We start from the raw sequence: 20,565 nt of genomic DNA, 5'->3' as shown, positions 1-20,565 counted from the left end.
TATATATTTTTATTTAATTGCAATGTTCCAGTAGTGGTGCAAGCATTAATTTTACTCTATTCACCCTTTTTCTTTAAAAAAAATTAATTAATTAATAAATAAATGAAATATAATAATAAAAACAAAAATAATAAATGAAAAGAAAACCGTTTTTTTGGAATATCTGAGGAGACACGTCAGCAACAACGGCAGCATTGGTTTATCCAATTATCCTCCGTCTATACCTCCCTCCTCCCGCTCCCAATCTCCTCTCCGCTTCTCATCCTCTCATCTCCTCTCCTATGGATGCGAGCTTCTCCGCCAAAACCCTGGCCCTAATTTCCTCCGCTCCTCATCACCTCCCTCTCTCCACCTCCATCCGAAGAGAAATTTTTGGATTCCGGCACCAGCCGGGCAAGCGATCTTCGTCCCAATCAAGAAGTGCATTCAAAGCTGAAGATTCCGATGCGAAAGGCTCTCTATTTACAGCAAGTTAAGTTTCGAAAGCATACAATGAACTTTATTTGATTATGAATAAATTACTTTTTCCCACCTATTTCTTTGTTCTGAATTCATTAATTACAATTTTTTTTTTCAGCTTATTCGGAAGACCAAACTCCTCCTGCATGCTTTAGAGAAGGTCCCATAAGTAAAGAGAAGAAATTAGACAAGGGCCGTGGATTTGCGGAGGATGCAGGAAATCTCTTTCACAGTAATGACAACGGAAATCTTTCAAGATTCCATCAACTAAATGGGCTTGTTGTAAAAGATCTAGACGATTCATCAGCGTATCTAAGAGCCTACAGCCGCTTGCTGAGAGATGCGAGGTATTATTTACAATCCAATACCAATTCAATGCTTCTCTAGTTTTGATTTACATAAAGAGCGACATCTAGTTGGTGGCAAATTTGCTCAGTCGAGTTACTAATTTGTGGATGCGAGTGTCAAATGGGTTGTGATCAACTCAGACCCTAGCTTGTGCTAAGCTTCTCTTGCTCGGTCATGGTTTGAATTAGCTCATACGCATTAAGAAGGATGTATATGATTGTGCGACTGTGTCTCATATGTTTCACATGTTAATTGGTAATTTTAGCTAGTAGAAAGCCTCTTTTGAATCCAATTTTATTATTGTTTTTGCTGCCTTTTTTCCTTTACAAGCCTCCAGCCAATTAAATCTTCCTTTGCCAAGATGGCTCGATATAAGGGCTTGCTGAGCTTGAGCAAGTAACTCTCAAAGTAGGCTCAAGCTAAGCTCAAGCTCACTCTCCCATGCTCTGAAGCTGAAACGAGGTCCACTCAGTGGAGCTAGTTCGATTCCATGGCAAGGGATTATACCTTACTACCTAGCTGATATTCCTTGCATCCATGTTTCCTTACTCATATTCAACTACTTTTACTCGTCCACACATCAGGTTGAAAGATTGTGTAGATTTGCTCGAAAGCATGGAGCAGAAAGGATTTTTGGATATGGAAAAGGTAAATATACATACTTATAGCTCCTACTTTTTCTGCATTACATGTGCTTTTTTAAAGTTCTTGCCTGTTCATTTTCTGCCAACTGTTGACGTTACTAACTTTTCCAGGTACATCATACAAGTTTTTTGAATGCTTGCAAGAGTCAGAAGACTGTAAAAGAGGCAATTCGGTTTAGCAGATTAATTAAGAATCCCAAAATGAGCACCTTCAATATGCTATTGTCTGTATGTGCAAGTTCACAAGATTTTAATGGTAATTCAGGTTTTCGTGGAATTCTACGCTTACCTCTAGAATAGAATCTTAGTTTACCTTTTAAATATCTAAAGGCTATATTTCTACCTAGGGGCATTTCAAGTGATGCTACTACTGAAGGAGGCTGGACTAAAACCTGATTGCAAACTTTATACTACATTGATATCAACCTGCGCTAAAAGTGGAAAAGTTGATGCTATGTTTGAAGTACGATAATCTAACCAACTAGCATGAACAAATCAAACTTTCAGATTCATTATATTCTGTTTACATTTGTAATGGTTCTTAAATATTTTTTTATCGAATAATGTTCTTTTTCCTTTTCTTTTTTTTTATCAGCATGCATTATGATGTTGGTTGATCTAGGCCTTATTATTTGGGCATCTCCTTTTAGTTATGTCTACTGTAAGTAATTTGAGCAACACTTGATTTGTGGCATCTAATGTTCTTTCTGAACCAAATTGTCTATGAGGCCATATAATATAATTAGATACCGCCATGCCATTCCAAGTTAAGGATATAGCTGATATTAAAAGGTTAATTTTCACTTTTTTGAGCTTTTACCTTCTCCTCTGTAAACTTTTTGTCATGATTCTCAGTATGAGGATTGTTGTTTCCAATTATCTTTGCAATCTTTATCTAAGAGGTTTATTTTGTCTATTATGGCATCATGTTTCATTTACGACTGTTCTCTTATTTGTTCTCCAAAGATGAAAGAAGTACCTAAATATAGTTTTTTTTAATGTTTCTTATTTGAGTAGACTAATTAATCTCTACAGATTCTGGAGGTTCCTTTGTTGAGTTGCAACTAGTGTCTGTTAGCAAAAACTGTTGTGCTAGTAGAAACCTTATTAAATTGTAGGCAATATAATGCAAAATGTATGGTTTTATGGTCCAAGTTTCGGCCGATCCTGAGTCGGATCAGTTAAAACAGAGTGGGATCAGCTATAGCTAATCTCAGTCCATGCAACTGGTTTCATCCTGATATCGGCCGAATCGGCCAACACCTGATTAGTATCGGGTCGGGATCAGCCATTTCAGCCGATCCCAGATCTTATCCAATTATACAGGTCAGATCCAAGAAGGATCCAAACTGTATTCCACTCGGGGACATCAACTATGATGTCCCCGAGCCTCTCTTCCCCCCTCTCTCTCCCTCTCTCTCTCTCTCTCTCTCTCTCTCTCTCTCTCTCTCTCTCTGTTCTCTCCCATCTACTCCGGCGGCCACTGGACACAAATGCTGGCAGCCTCGATGTTGGTTAACATCTTCCAACTAAGTTCTGGCGAGTTTAACCTCTTGCGACCTCGGGTAAGTATTTATTTTTTTGTTTTTTGTTTTCCTTTCTTTTCTCTCTCTTTCGACTCCCCATCTCTCTTTGCCTTTCTCTACTCTCTATTCGACCTCTGGTGAGCCCCTCTCTACTCTCTCCTTCTCTCTTCCGCTCTCTTTCTTTCTCTCTTTTTCTCTCTCTCTCTCTCTAACTGCAGCAGTAACAGAGATAGTGAGATAGAAAGGCTAGAGAGAGAGTGGAGAGTGAGTTAGTGGGAGGAAGAGAGAGAGGGATTAACAGGGATAGAGAAAGAGAGAGGGAAAGAGAAGGGAAGAAATGAAAAAACTAGAATAAATTCATTGCAATAGTAATAGAGAGAGGGAGGAAGAGAGAGAAAGAGAGGGAATTTTAGGCTTACTCAAAGTTTTGAGTAAGTTAATATTTTCTTTAGTTTTTAGGCTTTCTATGTGAATAATTATTATTTTCTTATTTTATTGTCATTTTTGAAAGTTTTAGAAATTTTTCTATATTTCTTAATAGTATATATAATTTTATATAATTAAAAATAGTCTGATTAGATATAGGCGACTTATACGGCCAATACCGTCAATATGTATTGTTTTTCCGGATGGGCAAACTCTATACCGAGTTTCGGAACTTTAGTTTTAACATTTCTAGTTATAGCTAAGAGAAGATTGTAATTTTGTGGATTAAGTTTGAAGACCATTGGTCTACCTCGAGTATCTCTTGTTTGTTAGGATCTTAAACTTTCTTTATCTAGTGTTAAAGTAGCTCTTAACTTTTTGAGCAGCTCCTTTTTCTTACTGACGTTCTCATGTATATAAGACACATTAGTTTAGGACTAAAGTATTGCATTAAGGTTCTGAAGAAATATATCTGAAAAGAAGCATGGGAATAAATGTGTGTTAAAATATGAAAAGATAAAATTTTTGTTAATGGCTTAAGCCTTTAGAGTAACTGGCGAGTTAACATGTTACATGATATCGAAACAGGGGATCCTGTTAAGTCTACTTGATCAATTAAATATAAAAGCTTCCACATATTTAAGTCAAGCTGGGCCTTTCTAAAATGTCTCATGCTTATAAGTGGCAATACAACATAAAAGATAAAGGAAACTTTTTTTTTCCTAATAACTTAAGCTTTTAGAGTTGTCAGTGAGTTGACAATAAAACTATGACACAAGCATTCATGAGATAATGTATAAGTGGCTTTGCTAAGGATCAACATAAAGTCATAAACAATATGCATAAAGAACTTATAGATGATCAACTTCTTAAATGATCTTATATGGAGATTCACTTTAGTGGTCTTCTATTGTAAAAGAAAATAATCAAATACAATTCCACTTTAGATTGTTTTGTCTCCACTGTTTCATAGATTGATGTTATATGTCAAGTCCTTTACTTTCTTTCTGCCACTTAAGTATGTTAGGTATGTATACTCCATATGTTTTGACTAGTAGTGTTAGCATGCCAAAATCTCTACAAACTCTGCATTGATAATGTAATCTATATCTCATGGCATTCACGGGCTAGACATAAATTACCAATTGGATTAAATTGAAACTTACACCAATAAAGCTATGGAGTATTTTCTCATTGATGCACAAGGAACTATAGAAGTGAGGTGGGATTTGATCCAAGAGGACCATCAGATATGCTTCAACATATCAAGCGCGTCACATGGATGACTCAGTTTGTTCTCATATTAATGAAGAGGGGTTCTATTCGCCAGTTTGCATCATTTGTGTGACATACTTAATGCATTGATGTAGATATGACAATATATCTGGAGTCCGTTCTGACCAAATAGACATGCTTGGAATGAATCCACACTCCAATAGGAGCAAAAATGCCTGTTCTGGTTATTTTAGAATATAGAAAATATACTCCTACTTAAGCAAATCTTGTATTCAGGCCCTACTAGAGACTCGCACGATAAGGTGGGGCACTGTCTTTCTAGTGAGTCTTTCCTCTCTTTCTCTAGATGGGAATAGAAGTACAGATATTTTGAGCTTCCAAGTTAATCTATAAAGATTAAAGGAAAATAATAATAATAACATAGGAGTTATCTTTAAAGGAAAGTAATGACACTGGCATATTTGTCTCTTTTTTCTTATATTTACATTTTAGACATACACGAGACACTTGGACTTTCCAAATTATATCTAAACAATTAAATAAAAACTAAGAAGATGGACATACTGGTTATTTTCATTGTGCTTCTCCATCCCTTTGTACCTTGCTCAAATTCCTAGCTGCCTTTGACATGAGATAGTTAAATGTTGATACATCATGATGTTTTATGGGTTCTGTCTGGTAGATTTCCAAGGATGTTATTTATTGTGCTTGATAGTGGCATATAATATAGTTTGGCAGCTATAAGGATAGTTGATGACAAATTTATATGTGATAGTTTAGTCGATTATAGTTTTGTAGCAGGTAAGTAGGAAGAGAGGGTTTTATTAGTTAGCTTGATAACCTGAATAAAGCATTTGTCAAGAAAATTAAAATGGATCCAACATTATTTACTAGTTGAATGGAGGAAAGAGATCAATGTGGCCGATCTCACATGGTTGCAGTTTGGACGTTGGACATGCCCATTTGTGCCATGCTGAAATGCCTTATGCTTCCACGTAATTGGTGATTGTCCGCGTCACATGTCATGGGGCTGTTTGCATCAAGAAGCCCAACAGCTTTTGTAGCAACATCAGGCTCTTTGTTTTCAAGATTATGATATGGGCTGACCTAATTTTATAACGCCCAAGTTACCTTTCTATTTTCCTTCCCCAATGGTTAATCCCTGCTTCTTTAAAATGTTAAGCATCCATTCCCGGATGCATCGAACACTAATAAGTGCTCCCCAACTGTAACCCTCCTCCCCTCAATCCTTGCTTGTAACATACTTCCCAACGTAGGACCTATGATTGAGCACAAATGACTAGAAAGTTTCCAGATTCTTTTCAGATTGGTTAGGTACACTTGTCTGATAGTTCTCAACATAGTTAACATTGTTCTGCTACTTGTGGTACCAACAGATTGCAATTTTTGTTACCTCAGATGTTTTAGATATATAAGTTTGGTATTTGTACCGTCATAGCAAAGTCAATACTCATTATCTCCAAAAGTGGCTTCCATTCATAAGAGCAAAATGTTTAATCATCTCATCCTATATTTGTGCAAATAAATGATGCTAGTCTCTTGTACCTACAGACTTACCATGATGTCAACAGGTACAGAAATGCCTGCATACTTTCCCATTTAAAATTTTAAACTTTGTCTGTTATTGTATTCCAGTGATTTGATTTCATAAAATGAGAGTGACAATCAGAAAATATGGCTGTTACTGCAGGATCTGGAAACTTTTCCCTTACATCTCCTATCTACATTTCTGATTAATAAGTAGGTGCTGAAAAGAAAATTTAATGGCAATCAAATCTGCTTGCAGTCCATCACACCAGAAAATGAATTTAAAAGAATTCTAGGACCAATGATGAGCATGCCCCACCACGCTAATGGCACACCCCTACGTGCCATTGGCACGCATTTATAATAATTTTAATAAGTTTTTTAGGATATTTAAAGATGTTTTTGGGTCTTTGATATATCAATTTTTAGTTTTTAGTTTAAATATATGTATTAAAAGTTTAAAATCAACATTATAATGCTTTATTTTTAGATTATTTTTGTAAATGACATATTTTAGAAAAAAAAACTAAGGTTATTTGTATTCCTTGGAAACCTCCGCCCACATCTTTGTTCAATATTTCTTGACATACTATTTGGCCAAACTACCTGAGTACTAGATCAAATGTGAGTAGGATCAGAGGTAAATCTTTGCCTACTAGGCAAGATTATAGCAAGTTATAAATTCTATCGCGGTAGGACATGTAGTTCTATTACTATAAAATTAATAATAAATTAATAAATAAAAATGAACTAGTTAATAATAGGGTTACCATTATCCTTAAAGATAAAGTAACAATTAAATATAAATATTATTCAATACATACTATGATTGAAGATATTTTATTAAAACTAATATTAATGATTAAACACTATAATATAATTGAATACTTCATAATATATTTGACGACATAATATTAATTGATAATAGTATGAAAATTAAAATTAGTATTTAGTTGAACGTAAAATGACAAGGAGGATCAAAGACTTCATTTGTCGGCACAAGAATAACGCGAGAATGTTGCATTAAATACTGTCGATATTTTTCAAAACTTATTCGCTGATAGTATTGTTCGTTGTAACGTCTCACATAGTATTCATATAAATATAAATTTTATAATTCTCCTATGATATAATATGAATATTGAACATGCATAGAAATGAACGTCACCGGATAGCCACAAATATACTATAAACATATGCAGATTGTAGATTGTGGATGTAGAGTATAATAAGGGTATTCTAACTATAGTGGGTACGATTGATATGATGGTAATTATGATGAACTTATATTATTGTGTGGGTGAACCTCTTTTGATGTTTTGCTACTTATAGACTCAAGTCCTTTTTAAAAACAATACCTGTGAGATGGTTGTGTAACAGGAATGTATGTCTCATCTCCATCATCACTACATTAGATTAAGTTTCGTTATTATCACTGTCATTATCATCATTGTTATTTCTAGTCTCGTTATTATCAATTTTATCTAAGCCTTCTAAATAATCAATTGATTAGTTAATTTGATAATGATTAATAAAAATAAGAAAATTTTAAAAAAGATGACACCACATGGCACAATGACCGGCACGAAGTCGTGCCAGATCGACACGAGGTCGTGCTGGACCGACACGGTTCGGCACGGCAAGCGTGTCAGTCGGCACTAGCACACCCCATGCCAAGTGTTGTGCCAGTAATGGTACAACCATCCATTCCTAGGACTTTAATCTTGTAGAAAATCTGTATTTATATTTTATTCTTTGGATTAATATAGGATGTTTGCTCATTTACCATACACAGTGGTGCCATGGTCATTGATTTCAGATATGCATGTTCATGTAGTAATCATAATATTGGACATTTCATTTATGGATGCATTTTGTCCTATAGGTTTTCCATGAGATGGTCAATGCTGGCATAGAACCAAATGTCAATACATATGGCGCACTTATTGATGGTTGTGCCAGAGCTGGTCAAGTGGCAAAAGCATTTGGTGCCTACGGAATTATGAGATCCAAGGTATAGTTGCAAGTATGTTTCTGATATATGCATCTTATATTGTAGTTCTACTTTGTCCGTGGAAGGTACTGATAGTACAGATGGCATCACAAGCATTGGTTTCTTTACATAAGGTTTTACAACTTAATGAGGTCCTATTTGCAGTAGAAAGTGCAGCCTGATCGAGTTGTTTTCAATGCCTTGATCACTGCATGTGGTGAATCAGGGGCAGTTGATCGTGCTTTTGATGTTTTATCAGAGATGATGGCAGAGCCTACACCGATAGATCCTGATCATGTAACTGTTGGAGCTTTAATAAAGACCTGTATCCAGGCTGGTCAGGTATCTATCAGTCTTGAAAACGATTCTTGAGCTTAACTTTCTTCTATTAGATATGGTTTTTGCTATTCTAAAATCCAATAATACAAATTATTGTTCCACCTTTAGGCTGATCGTGCTCGTGAAGTGTATAAAATGCTTCATGACTATAACATAAAGGGCACCTCAGAAGTTTATACGATCGCTGTCAGGAGTTGTAGCCAGACTGGTGATCTAGAATTTGCGCTTAAAATATATGATGATATGAAAAGGAATGGGGTGACACCTGACGAGGTATTCTACTCCCTGCTCTACCTAATATAATTTTATTTATTCTTCTTTAAAAAATTTGAGCTGTCATCCCTTGTTATCGCAATAAATAATCTTATTTTAGTCTCATAATTTCGATTACAGCAATAATATTATTATATAATATTTTCTCTTCCTTAATATTAGTTGGTGAAATTACCTTTTGGCCAAATGTTTATTATGTGTTTACTCACATTGTAGTTTTTACCAGAATGATGGACGTTGTTTCAAGAAGCTATTTCTTGGACCATTAACTAAACTTGTTTATTATCATCTTTTCTTTCAGTAATCTCTTTTGGGACCTCAAAATGCCCTTTAATTTCCTCGCTTCCATTTCTACGCAGATTTTTCTTAGCACCATAGTGGATGTGGCTGGGCATGCTGGGAAGGTTGATGCTGCCTTTGAAATCATAAAGGAAGCAAGAATCAAAGGAATACGAGTTGGAAATATATCATATAGTTCCTTAATGGGAGCTTGCTGCAACGTTAGTACTTGAATTAGTACTTGAATGGTAGACATACTAAGTCATATGAGTTGGTAGTATATGTCGCCTTAAACTCTTCAAATGCCAGATGATATTTGTTTTGCTTATCATAGACCTTATGCTTGCATTTTGCTGTAGTCCTAACCTGAATTTCTTAGGTGCTACATTAGCTCATGACTGTAAAATAACAAGCTCCTGATGTTAGGCAAGAAACTGGAAAAAGGCGCTGGAGCTGTATGATCTGATTAAATCAAGCAAGTTACGTCCAACAGTTTCAACGCTGAATGCTTTGATCACCTCGTTATGTATGTATTTCCTCCACTACTGGTTAATTGATGTTCATGTATTTCTTATGCTATGTTATGATTATGACTCCTACCAAGCCTACCTTGTCAATTAAATTAAAAAAACCTTCAACCTGTTTAAGTCAAGTTCACTTCCCGAACCTCTCAAAATGTGTTCAGCTAAGAAGCAATGCGGAAGTGATAAAATTATTAAAAGCTACCATTTCCTAATAACTTAAGCTTCTAATGTAGTGTAGCTAGTGAATTAACATGATATTATTTTCTAGCTGGCACTATCAGTCTACACATATTTTTTATTGAGTCTCTAAGTAGATATCTGATCTTTTAACCAAGTCATATTATTTCCTTCTTTTTGGGTGATTTTATTTCTTGTATTAACATGGTCATGCCCATTGTTGTAGTATGTGAAATCTAGGCATTAGACCAAGTAATCAACTTCTGGATAGGAGGTACTATTTTTACTTCTAAATAGAAAATTTATTGAACAGATACAGAAGTTGCAAAGCTAGTTTAAATATTTTTCAAATAATTTATGTCCTCCTCTATTCATAATACAAATACTTGTCTAAGTAGAATGGAAAAGACAAAGGGTTTGAAAGATAGGTCACAGATGAGGTGCAAGCATATCGAAAGAGATAGGATGTAGGTTGTTAGAGTAAAGAATAATTTATTATGAGGAATTGAAGATAAACATTAATTTCTTCTTTCCTCTGTTCTTTTTACTTCCAATGCACTTAGTATGTAGCTTCAAAAAGCACCGGTCTGGATATTACAAAGAAAACTTACAGCAATACACTAAAGCAATTGTCAGAAGTTTGATCTTCTCGCGGAGACCTGATTTTGATAGGATTGACAAAAGCAGTATCAGTGTGCTATCCTCTGAGAGGTGACTTGCCGCCTATCTGACTCTTGCTAAATGTCCATCTTCTTGTTGCCTTCTTTTTTTCCCCCTCGAGGTAAACCCACAAAAGTAGGCCCTTCTTGTCACACAAGGAGGTTGCTACTCAATAGAGTAGGGGTTTAGTTGTTGGAACTGGATCTACTTTTGTGCCATGTGTTCTGCCCTCTCTTGGTATGAGCCGTGCTTGATTGACGTGGATCATCTGAACAAGTTGGTCGTAGCAAGGGTGCATCTGCTTGGATCATGAGAGCAAGTAGTCATTAGTAAGGAAGCAATGTATGTAGTTAATTTTATGCACTCCACTAAGGAGTTTTCCTATCACTAGAATTAAGAACATAAATTTAGTCTCCTTCTACCATGTTGTGCTGCATATTGCCATTATATTTTGAATATTTCAGGATGAATACATTTAGAGTCGATTTCAGAGAGTCAGTAGTTTTTTTGTTGAAGTACTAAAGATCAGTTCTGTTAAACTGCAGGTGATGATGGCCTTGTTATGAGGTCTGTTGAGGTTCTTAATGAAACCAGGAAATTAGGAGTGCAGCCAAATGACATCACTTATGCAGTCCTTATTGTAGCATGTGAAAAGTAATAATTTTGAACTTCTTATTTTTGAGTTATTCATTTATTTGCTGATTGTTTAATCTGCATTTATAGGAAAGATGAAGCAGAACTGGGTTTTAAACTATTTGAAGAAGCCAAAATGGATGGTATTCGTCTTAGTCTCATTATGTGTTGCTGTTTGACTGGTGAGTTTGTTTCTATTTTATATACTAGTTTCTTTTATTGCAATAAGAAAAAGGAAAAAAATAAAATATACTGCCACTTGCTTTACAGTGAATGAGAGACAGATTTGTTTTGCCTAATTTCATAGCGAATTTGTATACCATTTATTCAGTAGTGTATATGAGCTTAGAAGTCTCCTAATCTATCTTCTATCTTTTTTTTTCTGATGTAAAATAATAGGCGATCTTAATGAAATTACCTTTGCTGTAGGTTTGTGCCTAAAAAGCTTTGAGAAGGATTGTTCACTTGGTAAAACAGCTGTGACCTTTGTCTCTGGAAAACCAATGATCAATAATAAATGGTATGGTATTTGTCTAATTATCATACTCATTCTGAAAAGAAAATCAAAGTTTAATACTTTAAATCAAATAACTAGTCTTGAGAATCATCATAATGTCAGCTTTTGAAATTACCCAAATGCTATTCATTCTTCTGCCTAGACTTTTTTTCTCCAAATTCTCAATTACATATTTTGGAATGGGATATATATTTTTTCTCAATGTTTTGACAAAGAATGATTAACCTTTTTGTCGCCATACCAGTCATTTGTATGCTGACTTCTCAGTCTAAGTCACTAGTGGTCATTGATTCACTTTACTTTTCCAGAACCACTGTTTCAACATTTTGTTTTTCAATCCTATGATTTTGTTTTACATATGGTATTTCAAGTCTTCATTTTTCCTCTGAACTACAATGTGCTTCATATTTTCTTAGCTGCTGCACTGTAAGAGCTTTTGAGTAGCATTTCATCTATAATCACTGATTTCCAAGTTTGAAATCAGGCTCAGATACTATATTGAATAACTGGTGAGCCCAAACGCTCAAACTACTGGAGAACACTGTATTTTATATATTCTGAAAATAACTAAATCTTAAAGCTATCAATTTCTTTCTTTATATAGAGCTATTCTTAGAAGATGGAGATTATTATCTCTTGATTTATATGGTTTCATACAGATAATCTAGTGTGAAGTTTTAGGGCCTTTTCTTTTGAAAGTTCTTACAATGACATCATGCTTAATATTATCTCTAAGTACATACTGCTTCGCGTTGTTACATGATTGCAGTTCCCACTATAGTAATTCTTTGAGGAAGATCTTGCAGTGAGATTATTCTTGAATGCAATATATTTCTAATTGCTAGTATATGGCAGGACAACATCAGCAATCAGAGTCTACCATGAAGCAATTTCAGCTGGTATACGACCAACTATTGATATGATTTCTCAAGTTTTAGGATGCTTGAGATTTCCTCGTGATTCCTCATTGAGAAGTAAGTTTATTGAGAATTTAGAAGTCAGCATTGATGTTTCGAGTTGCTCAAATGTTAGCTCATTACTGGATGGTTTTGGGGAATATGATACCCGCTCTTTTTCCATTCTTGAGGTAGGTGGCAACTGAATTGCTCTTAAAATTCATAAATGCATCTCTTTTGATATTTGGTGTACCAGAGTGACTTGACTGTTAATGTCCTCAGGAAGCAGCTTCACTGGGAGTAATACCCCAATTGTCCTTCAAAGATAGTCCAATTATTGTTGATGGAAGGAAATTACAGATCCATACTATTGAGGTATGTTGTCCCAAAACTATGAATTACCACAATTGGACTGATCATCATATAGTACAGTTCTCATTTTGTACAATATAAGCATCCATGCATCATTTACTTCTTTCAAGGATGAAAAATGAGTAGATCAGTCCAATTGTGTCAAGGAATAAAAATTGATGAGATAACCCATAACCTTTCAAGTTTCAAGAAATTAAAACTGATTAGATCATTAGATAACTTTTTCTTTTTGGTCGAGAAATTTCATCAGGATGCAATAAAATTGAAAAGTTAGTATTGTTGAGGTTGCTGATAATTAAGTTGTCCTAAACTAGATAAATATGGAAGAGAAAGTAATACTAATATGAAATTGATTTCGATCATCAGTGTGAAGGAAAGATTTGGGAAAATAGCAGAAGGTAAACACTCAGGACTATAGAAGTTGTCAGCATCAACTAAGATAAAATGATAAAAAATTGTGATGATAAAAAATTATTGCGAGAAACTTGAAGATCTCACTGAAGGAAGTTTTAGAATCTTTCTGGAAAAATGAAAAAGTAAAGAGAAATTATCTTGAAGTATACCTGTAATGAAACAACATTAGAGTTGCATAAATTGGTTCAGTTCGTAATTGAAGAAATTACATATTAATACACCTATTTACGAGCTATATGGACTTTCTCATTATTATATTGTTGTTGTTGTTGTTGTTGTTATCATTAGCAACACTACTGCTCCTGTCACCGGTGACCTTGACATAAAAAGCACAAAGTTTTGTATTAGTGCAACAACGTTATCAGTTGAAAATACCTGTAGATAATGGTTACTGGTCTAAGAAGGGTGGAATTTCTTGTTTCTGTTTGTGGAATTTTTTCATTCCAAAGAGCACAGTAATTGGTTTAGATTTTGAGATTTGGCAGGTTTACATCCTTACAACATTGAAAGGTCTGAAGTATCGCTTAGCTGCAGGTAAATCATGTCTTCTAATAATTAAATTTTTTTGTTATGTAGACCTTTGTACAGAAGTTCTTATGTATATCAATATCACTTGACACATTTCAAATGTTCAACAAAATAGATTGGCAAATGGCAAATAAATGAAATTAAAAAAAACTACAAATGAATATAGTCACACTGACATTCAATCACAGGTAAATCTAAGACAATAAAAGGTATGAAAGTTACTTTTAGGAAATACACCTCTATTACTCTACACTACATAATCAAAAAGAAGTTTGACAGACTGTTACAGTTTCGAGAGAATCTAGGAAGTATACTTGGATGCTGCAATTCTTTTTCTAAGTATTCCTTCATTTTGTGCAGGAGCAAGGTTACCAAGTGTAACCATTTTATTACCCACAGGAAAAACACAAATTGAATCTGCTGAAGGACAGAAAACAATTAACCTTGCTGGAAGGTAAAGATAACAATATTTCCCTATTCAAAAACTTTATTAACCCAAGTTTTTAACACAAGTGATTCCTTTTTATAGTTATTTTGTACTCTGTGGAAAAAAATAATCGCATGCACTTGTAAGAATATGCCATTCCACAAAGTTAGGTTAATCAATTATATGGAATCTTGAACATATTTGGTTTGTCATATTAATGGATTGGATTTATCAGCAAACTCAGCTTTCTATATTTCTCTTGTTTAATACATGCATTATACACTCCTATAATGAGTGTGACAGAATAGTGATAGAATATCTCTTTGCTGAGTATCCTGAGCACTATAATCTTGAATATTTGGACTTCATCTGCCGCTACCATAAAACCGTTGATATTTGCTTCCTAATTTGCATTTTATTGTGGATCAGAAGTGTTGGAACCGACTTTTAGTGACTCATCAGTTTGTGAAACTCTTTCTCTATTGAACTGCGACCTCTAGATCATGAGTTTCAATGTTTCCTCATTCCACGTATTGGTTGAGGTTATGATCATATAAACATGAGCAGTGGCAACTTGTAGACCATGTGTCAGAACCAGAAAATAAAAAAAATAAAATAAAAAATAAAAAAAGGGGTTGAGAGAGGAGGGTGCACGTGCTCTGCACATGCAGCCCCTCCCCTCTCCCTCTCCAGCACGCATCGAGGTGCAGAGAGAGAGAAATCACGTCTAATCCGGATCGGATTAGGTCTAGATTTCTCTTCTAATCTATAAATTAAAACCCTAATCTTTGCTTAACCATCTTAACCCTCTTTTCTCTCTTCTTCCTCTCCTCTTTCGCTTCCTTCTTCCTCACCATCGGAGTCGCCGCTGTGGGATCTACCCGCCGGAGCGCCGCCGGAGCCATCAGAGACCATCACGCGACTCGTTGGTAAGCCTTCTCCCACCCATAAATTTTAATTAAAGTTTAATAGAGTTTAGCGAAATTACCTAAATTGGGGATTTCGGCTTCGCCGGCAACTCTCGTCGGCCGGCAGCTTCGGGCTGCTGCTGCTCGTGCTCGAGATCTCCAAGTCGTCAGCCTTGTGTCATGGATGTCTTCTGGATGAGCCCTCGTGGCTCCAGTCGACGTTGGCCCCGACGTCGGTCGTCAGTGGTGGGTCCTCCTCCACCTCGTGAGGACGACAGAGAAAGAGTGTGAGAGAGAGGGAGAGGAGAGGTTGAAAGTGATCGTGAAGGGGTCGCCGGCGGTCACCCTCTCCCTCAGTCCTCTTCTCGCGTCAGTCGCAAGAAAGGAAAAAAAAAACGGGGGGGTTGGCTGGGCTCGGGTTTAACCCGAGCCAACCCCATTTTAATTAAGTTTGGGTTCGGATCGGGTTTGGATTTCGAATCCACAGACCCGACCCGAACTAGTTAGTTTTGGGATGGGTTGCGGGTTGACCCATAGCCCAATCCATTATTTTGGCTGGGCCTTGGCCCAGCCCAATTGGCTCATTTTCTAGAATAGGCCGGGCCAGCATTAGCCCAGCCCAATCCAATGGGTGAATTTAAAACCCATTTTAGTAATTTGTAGTTTTTTTAAAAATTTTAAAAATAGTGTTATTATTCAAATTAAAATTTTGATTATTATTTATTATTTAAGGTGGTGATTTTTAGTACGTGAGCTAGAGATTTGAGATTTCGGTTATTTTGCCTAGACTCAGGTGAGTGGGTTCACTCACATGTTTATTTTATTGTATTTCGTATTTTTGTCAAACCATGTAAATTTTCTGTGTGCAAATTATTTATTTCACCCTTATGTGTAAAAATTAAATTATTTTATTTTCTGTGTGCATTTAATTATTATATTCAGTGCATCACCATACTTCGTGCAAATATTAAAATTTGTGAAAAGAAAAATGAGACTAGTATTGATACGACTTAGAGAACAGTCCCGGTATAAATCGTTTGTGATTTTCCGTGGTGACTCAAGTCTATCTGGAAGTTCAGGAGAAAGTCCTAAATTAGATCACTGCAGTGACTTTCTTAGGTAACTCTGGCGGGGTTAGGGAACAGTCCTAGGATGAATGAGAAAATTTCCTAGGTGACTCTAACTTCTCTCAACGGTTAGAGGAAAAGACAGAGTGTGTTAATCACGGGGTGATACCCTCTGATGACCCTAACCGGATCAGCTATGAAGAAAAGTCCCGAGCGTCATCTCGAGGTGACTTCTAGTTGATGTGGATCCACATGGTTTAGACCCATTGAGACATATGACAGTATAAATATCAAAAAGATGTTAATATGTTGAAAACGCGCAAGGTTACAAGTTGTGACATCTCTCTATTGTTATCATTGTTATTATTTAGAGAGCATGCCTATTGCATATTGTGATGGATATTGTTGTTTTTAGTTTAATTTATTCAGCATTAATATGAATTAAAATTTATTCGGTTTTCGAGTGGATTCCACTCACTGAGCTATAGTTGTTGGCTCATGGGTTCTATTGTTTTTGTATTTGTTTATTTATTTCAGGTAATAGTCAGCGGGGCGACTGAGCGAGATGTACCCGGACTCCACCCCCACTTAGGATTCACCTATTTACCTTTCCGCTCTTTTGATTTTATGCTTTAGATTAGATGTTTTATTTATTTAGTTTAGAGACTCAAAAACATTAACATTGTGTTTTCTTTTAAATTTTATTTTTATTGCAATTAGTTATAAAATTTAATAAAACATGTTCTCATTTTATTTATATATTAGAGAGTATTAATAAGGCTTCGTGCATCTCAAGCATATTGAGATACATGGCCGATCATGATTCCTATTTTGGGTCGTGATACCATGGACGTGCTTGTTTGCATATATAATCAATCACGTGTTGTTGAGAGTGTATTGAACAATCTACCTGTCGTTTGGTGATTCGGTATGGTTATGTCTAGGAAAATTTTCCATGGCTTGTTATACCTTTTTCATCATCAAACTTACTGCTTCAAACCCTGCTGCAACAGCAAATACTAAGTTATCTGCATATATCACGTAATATTTTCACTCTCTTGAAAATGTGAATCAACATGATATGTTGATGTAGGAAGATATTCAAATAACTGGAGGTAAGGTCATGGTCTCAGTTTCTTTTTCAATGGATGCATTACTTTTTCGGTTCTTATATTTGATATCACTAGCTTCAATCAGATTACAGGGAGGACAGTTATCTTGTTTAAACTGACTTTTGCTTAAATTGATGTAGGATTGGTCAAGGAGTAGGCTCACTCTTAAGGAGATTGGGGATTTACTACCAAGGAGACGAGTCATATGGAAAAATAAGAATTAGTGGTCTTGCTCTAAGAAGGTGGTTTAAGCCAAAAATCGATGGTTCATCAGTCGCCGGAAAAGCAGTAGAAATGATCCCATTACCGTCACGACTGGCCAAAGGGATTTCTGATCAGCAGCGCAGCATCCGCAGCAGCAAGAATCTCTCTATTGATTAGAGAAGTTAGATTAAGTGCACCTCATACTACTGATCGTTCATCCTTAAGCAAGAATAAGCAGCACCGATATCAACTTCAAAGTGAGGACTTGATCTACACGGCATCGAAGTTTGGTTGTTGGTCATCTTGCTCCTCTGCATTTAGGAATAGCAAAGCAAAATTGCTGATTCTAGTGGCATCAAATTTCCACTGCAGCTCTCTTTACTGTCCAATGGGTCAAAGTTGTAATAATTATTTTCCTTTCTCGAAAAGAAAAATGGGTTATCTCCACCAGAAAACCCACTTGGTTTTTAATTTTGTGAGTCAGGGTAATTTTCGGTTTCATTTGTATGTGAGTTTTTTTTTTTTCCAACTTCGCTCTTTCTTCATTTAGTACCTTATTAAATATTGACGAGATACTATAAGAGAGAGAATCGGCTCTGCACTCATTTACTTTATCTTCTACTATAAAAAATAATAATTTATTAATATTTTATTTTATTAATTAAAAAGATTATAAAGACTTGTATGAAAAAGAAAAGATTAAGAGATAGAAGAAAAATAAATAATAATAGAAAAAAAAAGTAGAATAAAAAGAAAAAAATTATATTAACTTTCATTGACTTTTGTGGATGTTGTTAATGTAATTTTTTCTTTTCCTTAAAATTTTTCTTTTTTGTTATAGTTTATTCTTCTTCTTTTTTTGCTTCTTTTTATCTCTCGATTATTCTCTTTTTTCTACAAGTTTCTATAATAGCTTTTTAATTAATAAAATAAAAGAGTATTTGGAGATAGTGAGGATATAATTAGGGTTAGTTAAATAACAAAAGATATGACTTTAAATGATTATTATTTATTTACATATAAATTATAATGATAAAATATATAAATTCTATAATATACAGAAAAACATCAATAATTGTTAAAAGTTAATGAAAGTTGTTATTTATATATACAAAAGTTGTTAATAGAATTTTTTTTTCTATTTCCTTTTTTTTTTTTTTTTGCTATTGTATCTTCTTTTTATTCCGTCCCCTAATCATTCTCGATTTTTTTTCAATATAAGTTTATCTAATTGCTCTTTAATTAATAAAGTAAGAGATTTATCAGAGATAGTGATAAGATACTTATAATTAGCAAAACAACAAAAAACATAACTCTACATGACTATTAGTTGTTTCTATGTAAATTGTAATTGTAAAGTATGTAAATTTAGCAATGTAAAGAAAAACATCAAAAATTATTAAAAATAAAGTAATTTCACGTAAACCTAATCCCCACCTCATATTGTTGCTCGGTCTTGTGTCAGTCAGCAAATTGTTTTGTACGGGTTTGAGTCTTGGACAAATTAGCTCGGAGAATATGAATCATCCTTTGTCTCTCTTGGATGTAGGACTCTACTGAAGCTACTGTCGATATTGCATCTAAGGCTAATGCTAATTGCGGAAGAGCATACCCATAGATTGGCTTGGAAGGGAGTGATATCAAGGCTGCTATGAAAGTTTTTGTTATACCACCACTCAGCTAATGGCAACCAATTAGCCCATTTCTTAGGTTTGAAGTTGGACATGCAATGAAGATAGGACTCTAAATAAGTATTCACTCATTCGGTCTAACCATTGGACTACGAATGATATGTTGAACTGAAATGAAGTGAGGTTCCAAGGCGTTTAAACAGTTCCTTCTAAAACTCGCGAAGGAAGATGGAGCCACGGTCATTGATTATGGTCGTCGACAGCCCTTGAAATTTGTAAATATGATTAAGGAAGAGATTTGCCACCTGTGGCACTGTGAAAGGGTGGGATAACGCAATAAAGTGTGCATATTTACTTAATTGGTCTACCACCATCCATATGACTTCCTTTCCTTTTGATTTTGGGAGCCCTTCAATAAAATCCATAGTAATATCAGTCCATAATTTTGTGGAAATTGGTAGGGGTTGTAGGAGTCCGTCGAGGTGAGTGGTTGCATGCTTGTGATACTAAGAGAGAACAATTGTACTATATAGACACAATACCACTTCTTAATTATCTTATGAATGGAAGATCCAGACACTACTTGATAAGAATATTTCACTTCACTACCGGTCAATATAACTTCTTGCCCTTCTTTAGTGAATGATAGCTTGAGTTTGTCAAAATAAAAAATTAAAGGTCTATATCTTTTCATCTAATCCACTCCGAATAACATATCACAACCCCCAAATTGAAGAGTCCTCATATCGGCTTGAAATTTATGCCCTTACATTGTCCATATTAGATTGGTGAATTTTGAGGAGCTTACTAGTCGCTGCCCATGGCCATAGTGACATAGAGGGGTGTAGTTGGTTCAGAATTAAATTTTCCTTCCTGGACTGTATGAGGATCAATGAAACTATGGGTGCTCTCGCTATCCACCAATACACATAGCTCCCTCTTATTTAGAAACCCAGGAATTCTTATGGTATTTGGCGATGCTAACCCTTCCAAGGCATGCAAGGATATACCCAACTCCAATTTAGTTTGTTTTGTAGTTTTCGGAATGATAGTTTCAGGGTTGACCTACTCATCCAGCTCATCTTCATCCAAGTTCATCATGTATAACTGTTGTTTAACACAACGGTGACCTCTTCGGTAAACTTCGTCACAGTTATAACACAACCCTTTATCTCTTCTAGCCTTTATTTCTGCAGGTGTTAGCTTGGAATATGAGGTATATTAAGTGCTGCCTGAGCTGTCCTTTGCTAGTTTGCTAAACTGAACTTGTCGAGCACTGGTGTTATCAAGGTAGATTAGGAAAAATAAAGTACTGTGGGGCTCTTATGTACTGCATAACCAGTTGAATAACTGACTGAATTTGATCTTGAGCTGTTTAGTTGGTGGTTTGAAGACGACCGAGCATATGTGAAACACCAAGCTGG

At 35.2% G+C, this 20,565-nt stretch overlaps 1 protein-coding gene across 4 annotated transcripts; it reads left to right on the top strand.

Annotated features, from left to right (window-relative positions):
- Window positions 1–230: 230 nt before the first annotated feature.
- On the top strand, window positions 231–18,115 carry LOC140760944 (pentatricopeptide repeat-containing protein MRL1, chloroplastic). 4 transcript variants are annotated; one of them, XM_073098056.1, is made up of 18 exons: window positions 231–471; window positions 578–806; window positions 1,392–1,455; window positions 1,563–1,707; window positions 1,799–1,914; window positions 8,073–8,201; window positions 8,349–8,522; window positions 8,628–8,792; window positions 9,152–9,292; window positions 9,498–9,597; window positions 10,978–11,086; window positions 11,156–11,247; window positions 11,495–11,585; window positions 12,438–12,669; window positions 12,761–12,853; window positions 13,750–13,798; window positions 14,153–14,246; window positions 16,732–17,179. In XM_073098056.1, the coding sequence occupies exons 1-18, from the start codon at window positions 282–284 to the stop codon at window positions 16,733–16,735; spliced, it is 2,217 nt and encodes a 738-aa protein (XP_072954157.1). In that variant the 5' UTR covers window positions 231–281; the 3' UTR covers window positions 16,736–17,179. The 4 variants fall into 4 exon arrangements, 3 of the variants coding, with proteins under 3 accessions (XP_072954157.1, XP_072954158.1, XP_072954156.1); XM_073098055.1 differs by lacking the exon at window positions 16,732–17,179 and adding an exon at window positions 17,447–18,115 and having other exon boundaries at window positions 232–471; XR_012104510.1 differs by lacking the exon at window positions 16,732–17,179 and having other exon boundaries at window positions 12,768–12,853; window positions 14,153–14,243.
- Window positions 18,116–20,565: the final 2,450 nt, after the last annotated feature.

Source organism: Typha angustifolia, chromosome 6 (genome assembly GCF_048772165.1).
Source record: "Typha angustifolia cultivar Huaian chromosome 6, ASM4877216v1, whole genome shotgun sequence".
NCBI classification, from domain to species: domain Eukaryota; kingdom Viridiplantae; phylum Streptophyta; class Magnoliopsida; order Poales; family Typhaceae; genus Typha; species Typha angustifolia.
This window is presented reverse-complemented; position numbering and strand designations above follow the sequence as displayed.

What these genes read in the sequence shown, in the direction of transcription:
- LOC140760944 (XM_073098055.1), top strand. Translation starts at nt 282, where the DNA reads ATGGATGCGAGCTTCTCCGCCAAAACCCTGGCCCTAATTTCCTCCGCT. An exon ending in ATGGGGTGACACCTGACGAG is followed by an intron (nt 8,793 to 9,151) that starts GTATTCTACTCC and finishes ATTTCTACGCAG; the next exon opens with ATTTTTCTTAGCACCATAGT. An exon ending in TAATGGGAGCTTGCTGCAAC is followed by an intron (nt 9,293 to 9,497) that starts GTTAGTACTTGA and finishes TCCTGATGTTAG; the next exon opens with GCAAGAAACTGGAAAAAGGC.